The sequence below is a fragment of the Gavialis gangeticus genome, unplaced genomic scaffold (genome assembly GCF_001723915.1).
Source record: "Gavialis gangeticus isolate Ggan-Ray unplaced genomic scaffold, GavGan_comp1, whole genome shotgun sequence".
Taxonomy (NCBI): Eukaryota; Metazoa; Chordata; order Crocodylia; family Gavialidae; genus Gavialis; species Gavialis gangeticus.
In genome coordinates this window covers 42864370-42884492 of record NW_017728996.1, presented here as the reverse complement: position 1 = coordinate 42884492, position 20123 = coordinate 42864370, and the positions used below count along the sequence as shown (strand labels likewise).

The 20123-nt window shown below is 39.3% G+C and overlaps 1 protein-coding gene across 2 annotated transcripts in view; it reads right to left on the bottom strand.

Moving 5' to 3' along the window:
- Nucleotides 1-20123, bottom strand: part of TLN2 (talin 2) — a 313576-nt gene that overhangs the window by 233169 nt on the left and 60284 nt on the right. Inside the window, exons 2-7 of one of the 2 annotated variants that reach the window (XM_019504368.1) lie at nt 19948-20109; nt 17115-17212; nt 15028-15157; nt 12646-12798; nt 9772-9914; nt 7822-7949 (exon numbers count right to left, since the gene is read on the bottom strand). In XM_019504368.1, the coding sequence (XP_019359913.1) occupies nt 7822-7949; nt 9772-9914; nt 12646-12798; nt 15028-15157; nt 17115-17212; nt 19948-20083 (788 nt within the window). In that variant the 5' untranslated portion in view covers nt 20084-20109. The remainder of the gene's footprint in view (nt 1-7821; nt 7950-9771; nt 9915-12645; nt 12799-15027; nt 15158-17114; nt 17213-19947; nt 20110-20123) is intronic. The other variant, XM_019504369.1, reaches the window with a different exon arrangement.

Here is a 20123-nt window from a genome sequence, read left to right as displayed (position 1 = left end):
CTTTACCTACAGCAGGTTACAATGTTATGTCTTCTGTTCTGTTAGGGTTGACTGTGCAGTTTTACTAAGAGGTTTAACAATGGATTTGTATAGGATGGGTTGGATAGGGATGATCCTGCCTCAGGGCGGTGTTGGATTAGATGACCTTTGGAGGCCCTTGACAGTCCTACTTCTTTATGATTTTATTAATATAGCTGTTTTTGTGTATGTAAGTGCTTTTTCTGCTCTTTCAGTTTGTAACCAATTTATCTTATTTTTAGTTTCTATTAATTTTTATATACTTTCTGTGATTGGCTTATCTGGTATAATTTTTTAAGTCTTTCCACCTCACTATTCAGATTTTGCATTTCTTCTCTTGTAGTCCTTCTTAGATGAGACTCTCTATTTATTAGGCTGCTTTTAATGCCTGCTTTGAAAACATGACATAAAATATTCTTTTTCATAGATTCATAGATTGTTAGGGGCTGGAAGGGACCTTGAAGATCACTGGGTCCAGCACCATCCCCACCCCCCGGCTCTAGGCAGGAAGACCACTGGGGTCAAGTGAATGGAGTCATAAGCCTCTAAGATCTAGAGGCTCAGTAGAGGGTCTAGTCAGGCTTGGAGCACAACAGTATTAAAAGTCTGCAAGTTATTCTTGCTGAACTTCTAGTCCAAATGTAAGAAATCTAGTTTTTACATTATTTCCACCTTTGTCTAAGATCATACGAAGAAAGGATTTTGGATATATCCAAACCAAAACTAGACAATGGGCTTCTTCCCTTTCTGGATAAATGTCTGATTTATAACTGTAGGGGAAAGGCTGGATGCCTCAATTTATACGTAAAAGGCTCTTCCTGAAATTGTGAGGTATGTTAAATTAGTGGGTTTAAACCCACCTCTAATAAAAGAAGCTGATTTCTAATGGCAGTCAAATAATGGATTACGCAGAAAAAACCCACAAATATTGCTAAGATACTTGAAGGAGGGAAAAAATGAACCATGGAAATGAGTCTACAAAACCAATGGGCATTTTTCTAATGTAACAGTCTTTCCTGAAACAAAGGACAATGAAAATAGTTCCTACCATTATTCTATCAAGTCCAGATTCCCAACAAAGGGAAAAATGTTGCCTTTTTAACTGGCTGCTTCCATGGACCTCATCATATGGATGATGATTCTGACAGTAACAGCTCCCAAACACAACTAGAAGAACTTGTGAAAATGGCAAAATTCTTTGCATGGCAAGTAATGGAGATACAATGATACACTGCTCAAGAATGGATTTATCAACCTGTTTTTTACTCCAGTGGACACTATTGAGCAGTTTTTCTCAAGGTTATGTCACGTACACTTCAGTGTGTATAAATAAATACTAACTTCCCGTGCTTCTCTATCATCTATATGTTATTGATAGCCTCCAGTAAGGTAGTATCTGTAGTAACATTGGTTACTGATTTTTACTTTGCAGGAAAAAATGCTCACATCTTTGGAGACTAAACAGCATTGCTAATTAAATCATGAAAGGAGAATAGAAAGAAAACACAGAAGGAAAAATATTTGTGCATAATAAAACAACACATTTAACATTAGCAATTTAATGTGATTTATATTATTTTCAGTGAAATAAGAGTTTGATTTCCTTTCTAATAGTTGGACTCCTTCCTGGTCATATTAAAATGGGATAGTTAGTCTCCAAGTTTTCCTTTTGTACTTCTCTAATAGATAACTGTACTGGTCCATGATCTGGCCAGTCTGTTCTGCTTTGTTTGGCTGATACAGCATTATTAAGTAATGATTTGGAAATTGGGCTCATATCTATTTGTGTACATAGTTTGTGTGCTGTTGAATAAAAAGATCTCTCTCTTTTGGATTTATACATCTCTAGAAGTCACAAAATTCATAATCTTAGTGCTGTGCCTGATTTTCTGTCCTTTGTTATACCTCCATCAGATCTATCTACTTTTGAGTCCAAAACACAGTATTTACAGTCTCCTCCCAAAACATCACCCTGTTTAAATTTCTCTCAAGTTTGAGATGGCTTTCTAAAGAAAGACATCTGGCTCTCCCTGATTAGGTGCATAGATACTTTCTAAAGTTAACATTCTATCTCCAACAGTTCCCTTAACAAGTGTGCACCTGCCTTCCATATCCATCTATGTTTCTTTTAGCTGAAAGCTAAATGATAAATTATAATTGCAACTCCTCTTTTAGTCAATTTATCTGCAGCTATATGGGGGGAGGAGGAGTGAAACCACTTGCCTCTTATGTATTCACTGAATTCCTTTTAAAGGTGCATTTCTTGGATGAAGCAAAAATCTGGTGGTTCATCTTTGATGGCTTGTAGCACTTTCTTCTATTTAATATTATTAAGAACCTTAACATTTACAGTGTAAAACCGGAGTTAATTCAACATCACAAGAATAGTATGTTGCCACCTGTTGAATTGGTTTCTGTGAATTTGTAGTTTTTACTCTATTAGTAAATAACCTTATCTTTGAATCTGGGTTTAAACTGTCTGCACAAAGAGGTTCTTTCTTTTCTGAAGGATTATTTTGGATTCAAAACATGTTTTACCCCACCTTCCCCACATACCCACCCTAATTCCTCCTCCACCCACTTCCTCAAAAGCAAACAACCTTAACTTTATGCACCAGCCTTACCAATGCTTTGTGTTTTTTAGTCTCTTCCCCACTCCTCCCTATGTTCTCAAATAATCCCTACTAGAAAGTGCCCTTTCCCCACCTCCGCACCCCATTTGTAAAAATGTGTAGATTCACCAATGCTTCAGTAAAGTCAGTAGTTAAACTACCCTTCTGATGTGGTGAACTACTTGCCACTTTGGGTGAAATCACAGTATTATTTTATGGACTTATTGCTGAGGTTTCAAACTTATTTGACTGGATGAATGGTGTGGGACCAGTCTGTGGGTGGGATCAAGCCCGCAGACAGGTTTCTCATGCCAGATCAAGTACATGTCCTCAAGTGGGTATGGCACCTGTTGCAGCCAGACCAGGACTGCACTGCACATGATGCCCAGTTCAGCACATGAATGCTCCATGCTGGATCCAGAGAATGGCTGGAGTGGGTGCAGTGTGCATCACACTGGCCTCACCGGGACTGTGCCACCTCTGCCAACCCACAGATTGGTCCCACAATCTTCATCCAGTCAAATAAGTTTGAAACCTCAGCTATAAGTCCATAAAAGAGGGTTTGGGGAAAAAGGGGAGACATAAATGTGATTTGAGATGGGGCCTCCTCTGGGGGAGGGATGTGCACTGGATCTGGCAAGGAGCAGATGTGGGGTCTCCAAGTGGACAGACTGAGTGCTGTGAGTGGGGTCAGCTGGCATGAGCCACATGCTACCTCTGAATCAACTCTGAAACCCACAGGCAGCAGTCAGGGCTGGATGACAGATCTCTCTTGGTCAGATCCAGACCACAAACGTAAAGGATTAGCACACCAAGGGAGGGAGGAAGCCACAAAGCAGGCCAGTCCCTCCCCCAGAGGAGGCCCCATCTCAAATCACATTTATGTCTCCCCTTTTTCCCCAAACCCTCTTGATTTTGTCTTTTCCTTTATTTTCCCACTTGCTCTCTCATTTTTTTAATGAGGGCTCTGCCTTTACAATTTCAAATCACACATGTTTCTCTACCCAAATTACTTCAAGTAGGGTTTCAAACATTAACAACCTCTGCAGGATTTACTTATACTTAGCAAGCCTATTCCTACATTTTCACATCTTCTTGTAAATCAATAGCTTTGCAACTCTTCATCTCAGGTTTCCTGTCATTATTCCTCATGATCTTCCTTCTTTTGTTTTTTGTTCATAATCTGCCACTACATATTTCTGTTTTGAGCTTCAAGATCTGTATTGGAAACTGGTTGTGCTTCCAAGTTGTCTTCTGTTAGTTGGAATCTTCTGAGTACTCCAACTCCTGCCTTATTTTTAATGATGCAGTGCTGTCCTTCTTGAGCAAACAGAACTTAAAATGATAGCCCCATCTGTATTTTCTTTGCTGCTCTGAATCATGTTGCATAATCTCTTTCAGCTCTTTTATTTAGAGTGGAATATGATGCATCTTGAAAAAAATGTGTACTTTGTATCCATCCAATTTAACTGTACAGAGTTCTCTAGATGTTGTTTTTGTTTGCAGGAATGTATTCTTACAATGTTATCACTAAGTCTGTTTGTGCTGGGAGAAGCACAAATATTATCTATGGATATCAGTGCGCCTGCTTCTGGCTCTAAGGTTTAGAGTGGTTCTTCAAAGAATTTAGTAAGAGCCCCTTTCTTCACCCTACAGGGAGATTCTTGTTTTTAATATTTTTCCTCCTTCCATGAGATTTTCCATATTTCCATTTTTATTGAGAGCTTTTTCCTTTTTTTCTTTAAATGAGACTAATTCTGTTTTGGAATTCAACATTAGCTTTAAAGGTTTTTCCACATTCTTCTCAATATCTGTAATTCTCTTCCTAAATTCTTCTGTCTCAGATGCAATCTTGTCAAGCTTTTAGTTCTAGAATAGAGACCTGAACTCTGATGTGAACTCATCAAAGTCACCAGTAGTGCTGGAAGCTGCTTTGGTCTTCTTCTTTCCTGCCATCCTTGCTTTATTTCCAGTTTCAGCAGCCATCTCTGAATACTCATGGTCTGCCAGTTGCTTCAGTTATTTCTTCTTGTGAATGCGTGTGGAGCTTTGCATATCAGTTTCCTTATATGCAGCTGCCCTTTAACATTTAGGAGAAAATGTTTCTGAAGCCTGAATGGGGCTAGGGGTAGGTGATAACTTTGGATTATGCCACATTTCCCTTGGAGCTCTGGCTCTAAGCATCCATCCTCCACAGCAACATCACACAACCCCCAAATGATGTTTTTTAATGTTCATTAAAAGGTGGAATCATAAAGAAGAGATCTGATTGGTTACTGTTTTTACTTGGAAATCAAAGCTGTTTGTGGGTAGGTTTAGCCACTTTATACATTCTCATCTACATCTGAATAGAAAGAAGATTTTTTTAAACAGCTATTTTCTCATCAAATTTAACCACAACCTGCCTCTGTAGATGAAGAGGCAAAATCTAAACCCATTTTCATCGTGCTATTTAAGATCTGATAGCCTGAAAGTTCTCACAGTTAATACTAATGTCTGCTTACTCTGGCATGTACTGTAAGGAAATTCCAACAACCAGTATCTAAGTGTTAAAACGATGCAGGCAATAATCTTTATTTGTGCCAAAAGTAATTTATCAATGACAGAAAGGGATTAAAAAAGGAGAATTCTCCATATAAACATGCTGTTAATATGGTAAATTAAACAAAGTTGTTTCAGCTGTATGCTAGGAAAGGGACCAACCCTATTTTCCTCCTACTTTTTTTTATAAGTAGATATAATCCCTTTAAGGAAGCTTTTAAGTGTGTTGAGATGACATTGGTTACTCAATGGTTACTGATCAACCACATTTCACTTCAAGTTGTAACTTAATTAACATACAACTTCAACTTTTTCACACTTTGCTTAATATATCAATATATTTCCATAGAAAGGAAAATAATATTTGCAAAACCTGGTCTAGAATATTAACTCAAAATCTTGCTTTTGCTTTTCTGAAGTCAGTATTTTTTTTAAACAGATGGAAGATAAAGTTGAATAATTTCTTTCTTTTTGTTTTCTAATGAAAGTAGTAGTAAGAGACCATATACAAAAGAACTGCAATTAACCTGTACAAAGCAAATATATTGTTAGGGGCAGATAACATAACATTTCTCATTATGGTAACAAGATTATACCTAATGGAAATAAAATAATTGACAGAAAAACCCCTACAGTTAACAATAAACTCCTGAAACTTGAGTCATTTATGAATTTCAAAGGAACAATCTCTAATTATTTTTACATTTCATTTCTAAAAAGCATAATGGGTATTGCACTGACATTTAGCTTTTTATAGCATTTTATAGCTTAATGAATTTCATACAGCCTGGCTTGCACAGTGGAAGTGAAAATATATATCCCGCAGTGCATGTCTAATACACAAATAATGCCACGAGATTGGACAATTTTTTATTCTATGGAATTAGACCAAGAGACAGAAAACCTAGGAGGGTTCTTGGCAGCTGAGGTCTGCTGACATTGCATAGCCATTGAAGAGACTGGCCAAACAGATGCTTTTATGGAAAATTCATGCAGTACGATAAACCTTAAAGACATCTTTAAAAACAAAACCAATAAAACACATCCTTTAAAAAAAGACGTCTTTGACATGAACACTAAAATCCATGGGTCATAACCTTTGCTTAGCATTATCTTGTCATAATGTGGTATGATAATGGGTTGCCACAGGAATGGCATCAGGTTGGGAATAGGCATGAATAGAGGGACTGTAGAATAAAATAGGCTCTTAAGTAATGGTTATGCAACTAGTCTCAATAAGAGGGAATAAAGGCTAGAACTATATTATGTCTATTACATAGTGTTTCCACACTTCTAAGAGAAATCAGCAGCTCTTTAAGTACTGCTTCATTGTCCAATCAGCAGTGAGACTAAATCCAGACCATACAAAAGAACGCTGATTCCTCAGATTAATTGGAACTGAAGGATATTTGCTTATGTGATTTGTTTGCATAACTGAGCATCATATAACAGCTGCTTTAGGGAATTGTTCCAAAAATAAAGCATTTCAGACATTCCAGGCTGCAGTATAGCACATTTCAAAGTGAGTCACCATTTAAAAGAGATTCTTTGGGCTACATTAAAGCAAATGTCAGGTCACACCTGACATCAAAGATTCATCAAGGATTTCTCTACGAGTTAAAAACAGAACACACCCACTGCTCTACCTTTCTCATTCTTTATATTTAAGCTTAATCATGACCCCCCCCTACAGCCCTACTTGAAGGCAAGTCTTCTCCACCTGCTTAACAGCTGATCAAGCCCTTTGCACATCCCCCGTCTGTCCTCCTTACATTTCTATTCCTTTCCTACTATGTTCTGTGCACACCAGCTAGAAAAAAAAATCAGTAGAAATTCAGTGTGTGTAGTTTTTAGTCAAATTTAACCCTTTGCTTAAGGAGAGACAAGAAAATTAGGAAAAGCAGCATAGCTAAAGTGAAGCAGTGTCCATATACAGAATTCACTGTTATCCAAATTCGCAAGGGAGGATACAGGCCTTGCTCAGTATCATGCGGTGGCAGGGTAAGTCTGTTTCTCAGATTTGCAATTCTTTCTCTATCTCTCTCTAAAAAATTTAAGGTAGGAAGAGAGGTAACAACTTTTGAAATCGAAGGGTAATTATATAAACTGATACAGTGCAACTGCCTGCTTGATTCTGGAGTGATATAAATATAGTGAACCTGATCCAGCTTTAATCCTGCTTTATTCAGGATCCACGTGTTGGTGACTTAACAAAAGTTGTATCACCACAGGATAAGGCAAGCATGACAGTTGCTCTCCTGGGTCGCATCTCAGCATCCCTTCTCAAAGCACTGAGATGCATTTATCCACAACCTTGGTCATCACTAAATACACTTAGTGCTGGGAATATTAGTCAACAGCCCCATAGCCCCTTTTCACTCATGATCTTTATACACTTCAGTAACAAATAAATGATCAATCTGGCTGTGATATACAGACCAGACAGCAATATTGAGGCAAACAGACGAAAACTGGCAATCAGGAACAGAACCCAGGCTTCCTGAATCCTACACCTGTGCATTAAACACACTTCAGTCCTTTCCATTATGCTTCCCATGTATTCTAGGGCCCAAGCAGCCCCTAGATCATGCAGACCCTGCATTGTTTGCAAAGATGATCTTCAAATTTAGACATAAGCAAAGCAGCTTACTCCAAGAATCCAGGCTTGTGCTTGTGCTCCACATGAGGTCCAAACTGAATCTGTGCTTGAAAGCCTCCAAACTCACAAGCCTTCTCGAAGGAGACTGGATGGGAGCCATTCAGGATGTCATCTCGAGCCTAAAAAGGTAAGCAAAGACATGTCAAGCACATCAGAAGCAGTTACGGTGCCTCTGAAATTCCTCGAAAGCCTGAACAAAAGCCAAGAATCAAGCAGCAAGCTTTCCTGTCAGAATAAATTTGTTATTCCACTGTGGATATGTTTGTGACTAATAAAATAAACAAAAGGCCAGATTCTCCCCTGGCGAGAACCTCCATAGCCAAATTGAAATTAAGCCAGCTAGATCCGTTTATGCTAGCTAAGGATCTGACCTAAACAGTTTATATTGGGAGGGTGGAAAGGGGAGGGGGGCGAGGGAAAAGAGAGAGAGAGAGAGAGATTCAATACTGTAATAAAAAAGAAAGTTATCTACTTAGTGTGTAAAATCTTGACTGCACCTGTAGGGTTAATCAGAATTGAAAAACAACTGCGTTTTCCACTCTTCTTCTGTGCATATATTTAGTGGTTGCAGAAGTAGCTAGATTTAAAAGCTAGGCTGGAAAATGAAGTGTTACTTAGCCATAGAGCAGGTAATGGAATGGAAGCACTGGTGCATGCTGCTTCAATAGGGACACAGGGGGACCCGCTGAAGTGGAAAGGGCTGTTAAAAGTGAAATATTCTTGAACATTTAAAAATGTAAGTGAGGTATGCAAACAATGGCATCTTTATCATTTGCCCTAGAGTTTTGAAATGTTGCACTTTCAACAGTCCCATGTGAATCCAGCTGTTGGGGATAGCTTTCAAGCAAAGCAGAAAGACACTATTTATTGCTCAATCACTTTTTACTATCTTGTAAATTCTAACCCGAAGTAAACAACATCTGAACCAACTACTTAAAAGAAAAGTTTTACAGAAAACCTCACATATTCCCTGATTGCATGACATCAGTGATGATTACAGGAATCCCTCTGAATTAATTTTATACTCAGACTCCCTCTGTAACTGTATCAGAATGTAAAGTCCATTCCAAAATCTCTCGTTCACTTCTCCTTTTTAAGTTTTGTTGTTTTTTTTAAATACATTTACACACCCCTGCAAGTTTGCTTTAGACTCAGGTAAAATGACTTCAATGCTTATGAAATCTGACAGCAGCAAAACTGAAATGTCCTTTTATTAAGTGGGCAAGTACTCTAGCTTTTTCTCCAAACATACAATTCTGTGGCATACTGCTTATCACAACTGTTCCCAAGCAGAAAGTGATTCACAAGAGATATGTCCTGAGACACAAAACAAGTCTAATGAAAATTTTTACAATGGCCTTCACATTGCATTTGCTTCATTGCTAGTGCTTACAGTTGCCAGAATCCCAGTCAAATTGAAACCTAGAGTCAAGTTGTATGTATTTTCCCTTCATTCATAAATACTTTTCAGATGAAATTCTGCTTTAGTTGCACAAACAATATTTTGTCCATGGGGTTGCCAAGATAAACAAGAACAAACTGGTCCTTCATCAGAACTTAGTGAAAAATTCTGCTGGCACACAAGCAGGAATCGAATCCAGTTCCTTCCGTATAGCAGTTCTTGTTCTTTAAGCAGACGGGCATATATATACATATTGGCTAACTATACACAATACATCAGATCCCTGTTTAAAACTCTATTTTCTACATTGCTTCCCAGAACAAGGCAGACCCACACATCTACACCTACTCTCACCTGCAGAAGTTAGGTTCAGGCAATGGGCCACTGAACATCCCCAATTTCCAATTCAAGTTCTGGTGTACGATAATAAAGAAGTGGATGGAAGTGACAGCTGAACACAACTGGTTACAACATTTGTTATGTACCGTGAAGGATGATTCGATAGGATGGAAGAGGTTTCTCTGCTCCACATACTATACCTGAACATAAAGCAAGTTCAGCTGAACAGGATCTCTTGAGTCTACGTTCTGGTCTGAGTAAAAGAACTTCCGCCTCAGCAGCAGTGTTTCATTTTCATCAACTCCTTGTTCTCTGAATGTTCGACTGTGATCTAGCCAGTTTACTGGAACAGAGCCACAATACATATTAGTAGGTGTTCAATCTTGCCAACTCAGATTTTGTTTGTGAAAATTGTATGCATGTCCTCTTTCCTGAAGTCCCAGCTCCTGGCCTCGTGATTACATGAGAACCATTACTGCTCTTCTTTGTAGCCCTCAATGATTCTGAGAGAAGCTTGAAAATAAATCCATGTAGTTTTGAAAACAAAACAACAGATTAATAATAAAAAAGCTATTTTTAAAGTCCCAATTTGGGCCCTCAGTGTTTGCAGTGTTTGTAACTGGAAATGCTGTGTATAAACCCTAAATGTAGGTGTTATTTCAAACATTTTCTTCAAGTAGAATGTAAAAATAGGCTGCTATGTAAGCTCATTTATGCATGATAACATTAAAGTGTATTCTCCTCGTCTGAGTACCTAAGTATTGGAACATGATACCACAATAATGGATTCCATAGCAAAACAAGTTAGATGTAGAAAATACATACACTGATAAAGTAGAAATATAGTGTGGTGTTCTGTGAGTTTTCCTTCAAGCTAAGTAGATGTATTCAGTATTTATATGCATGAATCTGCTACCCTGCTTAGCTGGGTTCATGAATGTGAATAAAGTTTTGGACACAGTCCTACATGACATTCTAATAAGCAAACTGGAGAAATACAGGTAGACAAAATTATTGTTAGATGAATACCTACTATGCTGAGTAACAACATGCAAAAAATAACTATAAATGGATCTAAGTCATCTTGGCGGACGGTTTCATGTGGAGTTCCCACAACATCTGTTCTAGGTCTCAGGCTGCTTAACATTTGTATGAGTAACTTGGGTTCGGGAGGAGGAAACTTACCAATCAAGTTCACAGATGACCAAAAAACCATGAGCACTTGCAAACAATTTAGAGGCTCCAAATACTATTCAATCAGATTGTGATAAATTAGAGAACTCAGTTACAGGCAACAAACTGAAATTCAACCGAGACAACTGTAAAGTTCTACAGCTGGAAAAAAACAATCCTAAAACCCTCAGATAGATGCATACAGAATAGGGGCTAACTGGATAGACAGGAACACTACTAGGAAGCATCTGGGGACTTTGCTGAATAAATGCAACATGAATTGGCAAAATGCTCATGGCTCAAAAAAAAAAAAGAAATACAATTCTGGGCTTCATTATCAGAAACACAGGAAGAAACAGTACCATTCTACTCAGTGCTGTTCAGGCCTCAGCTGGAGTACTGCACTTTTGGGCACTGCATTTTAAGGATGTCAAGAAACTGGAGATGATTCATAGGTGAACAGGCAAATGACAGGGATGATAAAGAAGGTGGCATGCAAGCCATATAAAGAAGGGTTGTGAGAACTAGGTATGTTTAGTTTAGAGCCACCGTTCTAAAACATTGCAAAAACGGAAGTCCTTAACCTAAAAACCTTTCTACAGATGGAACAAATGGTGCACCAGTTAAAAATAGTTCTGGTTTGCTGTACTGTAAGCACTCTTTCCTCATGATTTAAACATCAAGAAACAAAGCAAGCACTGTTTGGATTCCTTCTATATTTTATTCAGAGATCAGCAAAGATAAAGCTGTATTTTACAGACCTAGAGCACAAGTTGCGTTAAAAGAATGAGAGGATATCAGTCATTAAATATACTTCCTTAGTAAAATAAAATGAGACCATTAGGAAACAAGCTTCCTACTGAACTGCCATGAGAGAAAAAGATATCCCTGAACCTTGCACTGGTTTTCACCTATGCCCTACCTCTTGTGCCTAAAAGCAACACAGGCTGTTAAAACACCACAACAAAAGACACCACATGCACATATATGGCACTGTACCTATTCTTATAAAGCTTTTCTGGATTTGTAAAAGAAAGCCAAATTTGATGGGAGATAATTCCAGGACAAAACCCCACCCTTCCGTGTCCCTTTTCCTCACGCTTCTCTGTTTCATAGATTTCATAGACATTAGGGCTGGAAGGGACCTCACAAGATCATTGAGTCCAGTCCCCTGCCCAAGGGGCAGGAAGTCAGCTAGGGTCAAAGCACACCAGCAAGATAAGCATCCAAATGTTTCTTGAAAGTGTTCAGAGTAGGTGCTTGCACCACCTCTGGGGAGAGTTTGTTCCAGGCCTTGGGGGCTTGGACAGTAAAGAAGTTTTTCCTTATGTCCAGCCTAAAACTGTTTTGCAGGAGTTTGTGACTGTTGGACCTTGTCATCCCCTGGGGTGCTCTGGTGAACAGGTGTTCTCCCAGATCCTGATGTGCACCCCTGATGTACTTATAGGCTGCTACCAGGTCACCAGGTCACCTCTGAGCCTGTGCTTCTCCAGGCTGAAGAGTCCCATGGCTCACAGCCTCTCTTCATAAGGCCTGTTCTCGTCCTCTGATCATGTGCGTGGCTCTCCTCTGGACTCTTTCAAGCTTCTCCACATCCTTCCTGAATTGTGGAGCCCAGAATTGGATGCAATACTCCAGCTGTGACTTCACCAAGGCTGAGTACAGTGGTAGGATGACATCCTAGGTCTTGCTCAAGATGCATCAGTAGATGGATGCCAGAGTTTTGTTTGCTTTGCCAGCTGTGGTATCACACTGGTGGCTCATGTTCATCTTGTGATCAATCACGACCCTCAAGTCTCTTTCAGTCATGGTGCTAGCGAGTATAGCATTGCCGAGCCTGTAAGTGTGATGCAGGTTTGTACATTTAATTAGTTATATAACTTTTTGGGGTGAACACTTACAGTCATCATCTGTATGGAGCTTTGCCTTCAACTTCTCCATTTTTCTCTCATCTCGTAACAATGTCCTGTCTTTCTTAAGTGTTCCTGTTCCCTCCTCCTTTTTCTCTTCAATGATCTCCTGGATTAGGGAGTACTCTTCATAATTTGTTATTCCTGCAAGTTCAAACAACACCAGCCTTTGAAACATGAAAAATGTAATGGACACAAAAAGACAGAGGGAAAGGATTTGTTCTAAATATTAAAAATACATTTATTGTATATGTAGAAACTGATCAAGTAATTGTGTTTTAGCCACCTCAGGAACAAGGGGGGTTTTTTGGTGAGAAAGACCACCAGGGTTCAGTTCTGGTGTAATCTGTACAGGGGTAAATTCCAGGACACGCCACGGTAAATTTTCTCTCACAGGCTCCTTCAATTTCTTCTTTGTGGACTGGACAGTTTCTGCATACCAAGTATGTCCACAGAAACATGGCAGAACACACTGAGAAACAGCCTCTGAAACAGCTGGTTCCTTTAGGGCTTTCTAGCTGTCAGCCTTCACTATGAATTTTACATGGAAATGGATTGGAGGCCAGGACAGCGCACATAGCACATGTTTATGTTGCTCTGATTTCCTTGTCCTGCTTCTGTTTTTCATTACTTGGTAAGCATTAACAGGATGCTCTGGGCTATACAGAACTGCAAATAAAATGGATTTTCTAACATGGGCACACATGAAAATGAGTCTAAGACACTCTTTAAGTGGATAAATTAAACTACATTAAAAGCCCATATAAACATTTAAATTTTAAATTAAAGCAGCCTTAAATTGATTTGGCTTTATTCACTTCATATTTACTTAAATCCAAGATGATACTTTTCCCCTCTCCAATAACCAAGGAAGGAAAAAAGATTTGAATTCGAGTAAGGCCTGGCGGAGGCAGCAGCTCTGTTTGGGCTTAGGCTCGGGGCTGAAGTCAGAGTTGAGCCACTGCCGGCCCTAGGCGGGAATGGCTCATTTGGCAGGGGAAAGAGTGGGGGGAGCGGGGCAGGGGAACCTACTGGGTGGCAGGGGGACCTGCAGCTAATACCCCCCACTCCCTGCTCCCCCATGCAGAATACCCCACCACCTAGCTGCCTCCTCCCCCCTTACCTTCTGCTTTGGCTGCGGTCCCTCCAGCCCTGACAAGGCCCACCCAAGAGCTGCAACATCTTATCCAGGCACAGGCATTGGGGGTACAAGGGGCAGCAGGGCAAAAGGAAAGTGTCTGGCTCTTCACCCCCTGCCACTGCAGGGTAAGGCTGTGCTGGGTGTTAGAGGGGCAGGACAAGTAGCAGCAGGGAAACCCAAGTGCTGCTGGCTGCTCGCTCTGCCCAGGTCCCAGCCAGGGCAGAGGCCAAACTCCTGTGGAGCCCGACCTGGCCCATGAATAATTAAGACAGGGACCAAACTCCTGCATCACCTGGGATGTGTGATCCACACTCCTGTAGAGGCTGGGCTGTACCAGGCTCTGTGGAAGTTTGGCCCCTGCCACAGCTTGGACCTGGGCAGAGTGAGGGGCCAGTGGCCTAAGGCTCCTGAGCACTACTAGCCCTGCCCCTCCAAGCCCCCCTCAATGGCACAGCCCCCAGCTCCTGCAGCAGCTGTAGCTCACACTTGCATGCATGTCTACATGCGGATGTGCGCACACACACACACTCTACATCAATAAAAATTGAAAGCCACCCCTAATTTCACACAACTCTAAAAATTTCAACTGAGAAAAATTGAAATAAAAACTTAAAAATAAGCACTGATTGTAGTCATCAAAATTTTTAAAAATATATTGAATTCTGCCAAGCCTAGATATGAAGTTGGTTTAATTCTTTGCTTCATACAAGTAAACTCAACTTAAGACTGTGCTAACAAATACTTAAAATATTTAGAGTAGGGGTTTTCAAACTTTTTGAATCATTGTATGCCCTGGCAGCCAGACAGGGAGCAATGTACCCCTGGCTGCTGAGCTGGGGGAGGGGGGTGTTGTGTAACTAGGCATGTGTGTGTGTGTGTTGCGGGGGTGAGCATCCCCCATGCCTGTGCAGGATAGTGCGTAGTGGTGCTCCATCCCCACACGCCCATGCATACTCCCTAGGGCCTGCTTAAGTACTCCTTATTTAGAGCACTAGGTTTCAAATCATTTGGTGCCTCTGACTGCTGAGTAGCTAATAATTTAGGGTTTAAATCCATCTGGACTCATATAGGGCAGTAGCTGTAACTATTTTACAGAATATATTTAATGAAAACTAAACAATATTAATCTCAAAGGGTGTAAACAATGCAGAAGTTGATAATTTCTGTACCTAACGTGTATAAAAACATGGTGCAAAAAATAGAAGAACACATTCACGTCCGAAAACTCTCACCTATCCTGCTGCAAATGGTGACAAGTAATTCACCAACAGTTTTAGAATCATCCACCATAACAGTTTTCACTGACCCATCCAGCATTCGTATTTTTTGAGGTCTCTGCTTTTTCTTGTATTCCAAAATATCCTAGAGAGGAAATCATATGGCATTAGATAGCTTCAGAAGCCATTCTAACACTGTAGTCCTCTAAAGTAAGTGGAACTGGGAGCAGGTATATTTTTACACTTGTATTAACAAAGAGCAAGTGTCCGACAGAACAAGGAGCAATGGCCTCAAGTTTCAGCAAGGGAAATTTAGGTTAGATATTAGAAAGAATGGTCTCACTAAGAGGGTAGTAAAACACCGGAACAGGTTATCCAGAGAGGTGGTGGAATCTCCCTAGTTTTCATAATTTTCATAGTTTTTAGGGGCTGGAAAGGACCCTGCCCTTGGGTTGCAGATCATCAGGTCCAGCCCCCCTGCACTTGAGTAGGAAAGACCGCTGGGGTCAGATGACCCCAGCAAGATGGGCATTAAGACACTTTTTGAAGATCGCCAGGATGGGTCAATGCACCACCTCTGGGGGAAGCCTGTTCCAAATCTTCAGAGGAATCCTTGAAGGTTTCTAAGATCCGGCTGGACAAAGCTTTGGCTGGGATGATCTAGTTGGGGATGGCCCTGCCTTGAGCAGGGGGTTGGATGTGATGACCTCCTGAGGTCCCTTCCAACCCTAATTTTCCATGATTAAAAATTTGATTTTTTGTTAGGACAGTACGGACAAACTTCTGAAGCTTGTCACCTGTCCAAAGGACAAATTCTAGTATTGCCAATTAATACCGTGTTAGTCTAAATCAGTATTTCTCAACATTGTTAGACTCAAGGCACTCCTCATAAAATGTCAGCTCTTAGTTTTGACTTGCTTTTTGGCTACAGAAAAATAGAGCAATTCTGTTATGAAGAATTCAGCCCACAATACCTCAGAACGTTCTTAACACTATGGATTCCTATTTGAAATTTCAGGGTTTATCTTGTGAATCATGTTTGCATATCCAACAGTGGTAATACTGTGTGGCATGCCATGGCACCCTTGAAAGGATCTCAAGGCACTGATTCACTGGTCTAAAAGCTGCATTAATGATTTCATTGAACACCTTCAGGAAATTTTAGCAAGTATACATTAGACTGAAACTTGCAAAGCAACTGCTGAGCCTAACATCATTTAACGAACAGACTAGGTTTTCTAGTTTTGAAGAAAATCTTTCCAATGTGGATATAGTTATGGTTTTGGATGGATATAGATGTAGACATGGCATTACAAAAAGGAAGTGTGAAAAGAAACCCTAAATCTCAATACAGGTTACCTCTGAAGTCTACAGCTGACAAAAATCAGAAGCTAACCTTTTCTATAACTCATTTTATTAGAGGCTTTCAGGTAATGTAATTAACAATCATCACTAGATACAGCAGCACATTCTCAAGCAGATGGCAGTGGGACAACTGCTTGCTTGCTACGAACAGGCGTGAGATCTTATTTACCCTGCTACTCCCTTTACACCAAGTAAAAAGAACAAGAGCATTATAAAGGGACTCCAAAGCTAGGTCCATGCTGCTTTCATCGTGCTCCTGAGGATGCCAAGTATGTCCTTCCCTACCTTTTTCTCTCTAAACACAGAAATAATGTGTGAAACCATGCTGGGTCACTCCTCAACACTGCTGAGCTGTTTCCAGCCTTCATCTGGCAGTAGGGGAATGCAAGTCCTTTTAAATGTAAATTCACTTCTGTCTCCTACTTTTATGTGACAGAGAAAGGATAATCCCTTCTCTAGAACAAAAGGCAGAACCCTGTCTTGATACCATACTGATGTACAAGCTTGGATACTAACAGATACTTGCCAACACAGAAAAAAAATCACGATTTTCAGTCTTTTTATCAACTAATTCTGTTTGGCATGGTAGTCATCCAACACTTACAAAGGACAAAAAGTGCATTGCTTTTGCCCGAAAACTAGTTTAGTTTCCGAAGATTAAATTATTTTTATTACTTATTAATTAAAAAGTTTTCTGAAAGTCTGATGGGGAAAACCAGGACAGAACTCAGCCGTACCCCATTTCGCAGCATGTAATAATCCAGTGTTCTTCCAGCTTCCAACCATATACCTTTGCGAGGATCTTCATCTGATAAGAACAGTCCATAGTCAGAGGCTGTGAAATGAAACAGAAGGGATATCATTTTCCTGGTAAAATGTGAACTGAAAAAACTCAATATAATGACCAGATTCCACGGTCAACCTTCTGTTAATTTACCTTCTGCTGTTAAGGAGTATTTATTGCAAGTATTATTACCCCAGTTGAAGAAATATTTACCTTAGCATCACGCAGCAGGGTTTTAAAGACAGATAGTTATAATCAGAGCTGCAATGGATGTTTCATGAAGTGAATATTAAGTGTTTCTCACCACCAATGCTTGGCCTTAATAGTAAACAGCAAACCAAAAATGCAGAAGAATTCAGATGTAAAGGTTAACAATTATTTCTCTGTCACTGTATTATTTTAAATAGTGCCTCTTTAAAACATGGTGTGTACTTGATAGTCATGTGAGCATTTCATAACAAACTAAAATTCTAATTCAATCAAGTGCAAATAAATTAAAGTCCAGCTAAGACTATTTTTCCAAAAATAAATAAAAATAGAAAAATTACTTTAATTATTTTTACTGAAAAGGCAAAATCCTACACCCACTGAATTCGGTAACAAATCTTGCATTGATTTTAAGAATGCAAAAATGCATGCCCTTGAAAGTTAATACCCATTTCAAGTTTAGCAAAATAAAGCCTATAGGCACCAACTTAAAACCTTTTCCTGTTAACCAGAGAGGAAGAACACCTAAAGATATTTCTTGCTTACACAAGAATCACAAGCTGCAACAGCACACTAATATAAGCAAGCAGACTAGGAAGCACGAGTCATTCCAATTCCAGAGAGTTATCACTTTAATTTTCAGTGTGAAATCTCTATCAACAATTTACATTTATTAGGCAGGGTTTAAAATTAAATGTTGTTATAAACACAGTGCCATATGTATATGTAACTGTGCAAGATACTATAATCCATAACTGAGTATAAAAATAACCATGGCTTACAGGGAAAGTGTTCTTTTCAAAATAGCTCTGAGCAAGCTTCCAAAGAATAATACTGATTGCATCCATCTTTTAATGGACAATCTGTAACTGTACTGACTCAAATACACTATTCATGAAGTCATAAACTTTCCAGAAAAGTAATTATTTAGCCTAAAAATATGGATCTTTTAACAGAAGAACCCTTCTTAAAACCCTTGAACATAAAACACAGCAACACTTCTTTGCAATCATTTACGTTAGGAAAGTAATCACTGAAAAGACAACTTGTACACACAGAAATGATTATGATCCATACATTCGGCAGTTAATGGTGCAAAAATCATTCTTGAAACTATATATGTAAAACAGTTCTAAATTTTCATGACCTTCATGATTCTCTGACTACAATATGTGACCAGTACATACCCAATATGTGTATACTTTAGAAAAAACAGGGTGTTTTATTTGTGGAATTCTGGAGCAAAGACAACCTGATCATATGCCCGTTTTGCTTGATATTCATTTTTCTGAATTAACATGTCTGTTGGTTTGAACAACCCAAAAGGGGGAGGAGGGAAGTAAGATACAGTAATTCTATTTCAATGTAGCTATGCCATTCATAGGCAAAGCGATTTTAGGTTTTAAACAATCATATACACAAAAGAAAAAACTGAGTATACCAGTTATAAAGACGTGTTCCTTTTCTCTTGTGCAAAGGTTATAACCTTGAAAAGGTATATTGCACTCAATTTCCAATGACTTCCAATGAGCAGAAATTAGGCACACTCAGCACCTGGATTGTTCAAATTAAATGCCTTTGTTTTCTTACATTCAGAAAAGAGGCCCTCAATCAGGCCTCCAAAAAACACCTTGTTACAAGGGGAAATTTTTTTGTACAGCATCTTTACACTTCAGCTTGTTAAAAAAATTTAGAGACAGCAATGCAGTCATTTATGAACAGCTCCAGGAAGATAAAAATACAAAACTATATGGATAGCTATGTATAATCAATAGGTTTATTGTTCTAAAGACATGAATCCTGGAGGTATAGCTAGCACAAAGTTAGAGGGCTATGATGAACTTTAGCAGATGTCTACTGCATAGCTCAGTTTGTAAGCAATTAATAAGGGCTCACTCAATGTGGTTTGTATCAGCTTGACATGTTTATTAAGCTACACATCCTATATTTGTTTTGCCTATGGCAGGCCTAACCTGGTGTTTTCTATAACCAATTTTTTCCCCTGTGGACAGGCCCCCTAACATTAGGGTAGTCTCTGGCCTAATATTCTCAGTTCTGTGAGAGCTGTCCCATTTGCTACTAAACTATTGTGTGTTTATATTCCAGGCACTCTCCACTTCCTGAGACGTTGTGCAAGAGCTGCCTGGATTTTTCCACTATTACAACCATGGTTGAGAATACAGTAGGTGGAGTTGTGCAAACATGACAGGAGAAAAGCAGTTCTGTGAACACACGGTGGCTGAAAAGTTTGAAGAAACTGATACTTTTTAATCAAAAAAACTGAAACTTTTGGATTTGGGAAGTTTAATAAAAAATAACTATAAAAAGCCATTTTTCATTCAGAAGGGAAGCAAAGAAGTTTGACTAACTTCAGCTATCAATCCATTTCAGATGTGCTTTTCAACTGCCTTAGACCATAAAGGCACAGGTTTTAAAAACAATTCCTTTTTTAAAATTAAGAATAATCAAGGGAAGATAAGGGAAGAAGGGGAAGGAAGAGAATTTAATACAGGAATCCAAAGCCAAAATGCAATTCATTTTTTAATTTGCCCGAAGTGGGGGGAAAATTATGAACTAACCTTGCCCTGTTTGAGCCTCAGGTACTCGTTCACGGATAACTCTACATGCATCATACACCGCTGTGGATGGTTCAAACTGCATCGTCTTCACCACATTACACTGGCGGACACAGATCTTCAGAGATAGGGCCACCATGATGTTAAGTCACTTGCAGGTTCCTACTAAAATACCCAAT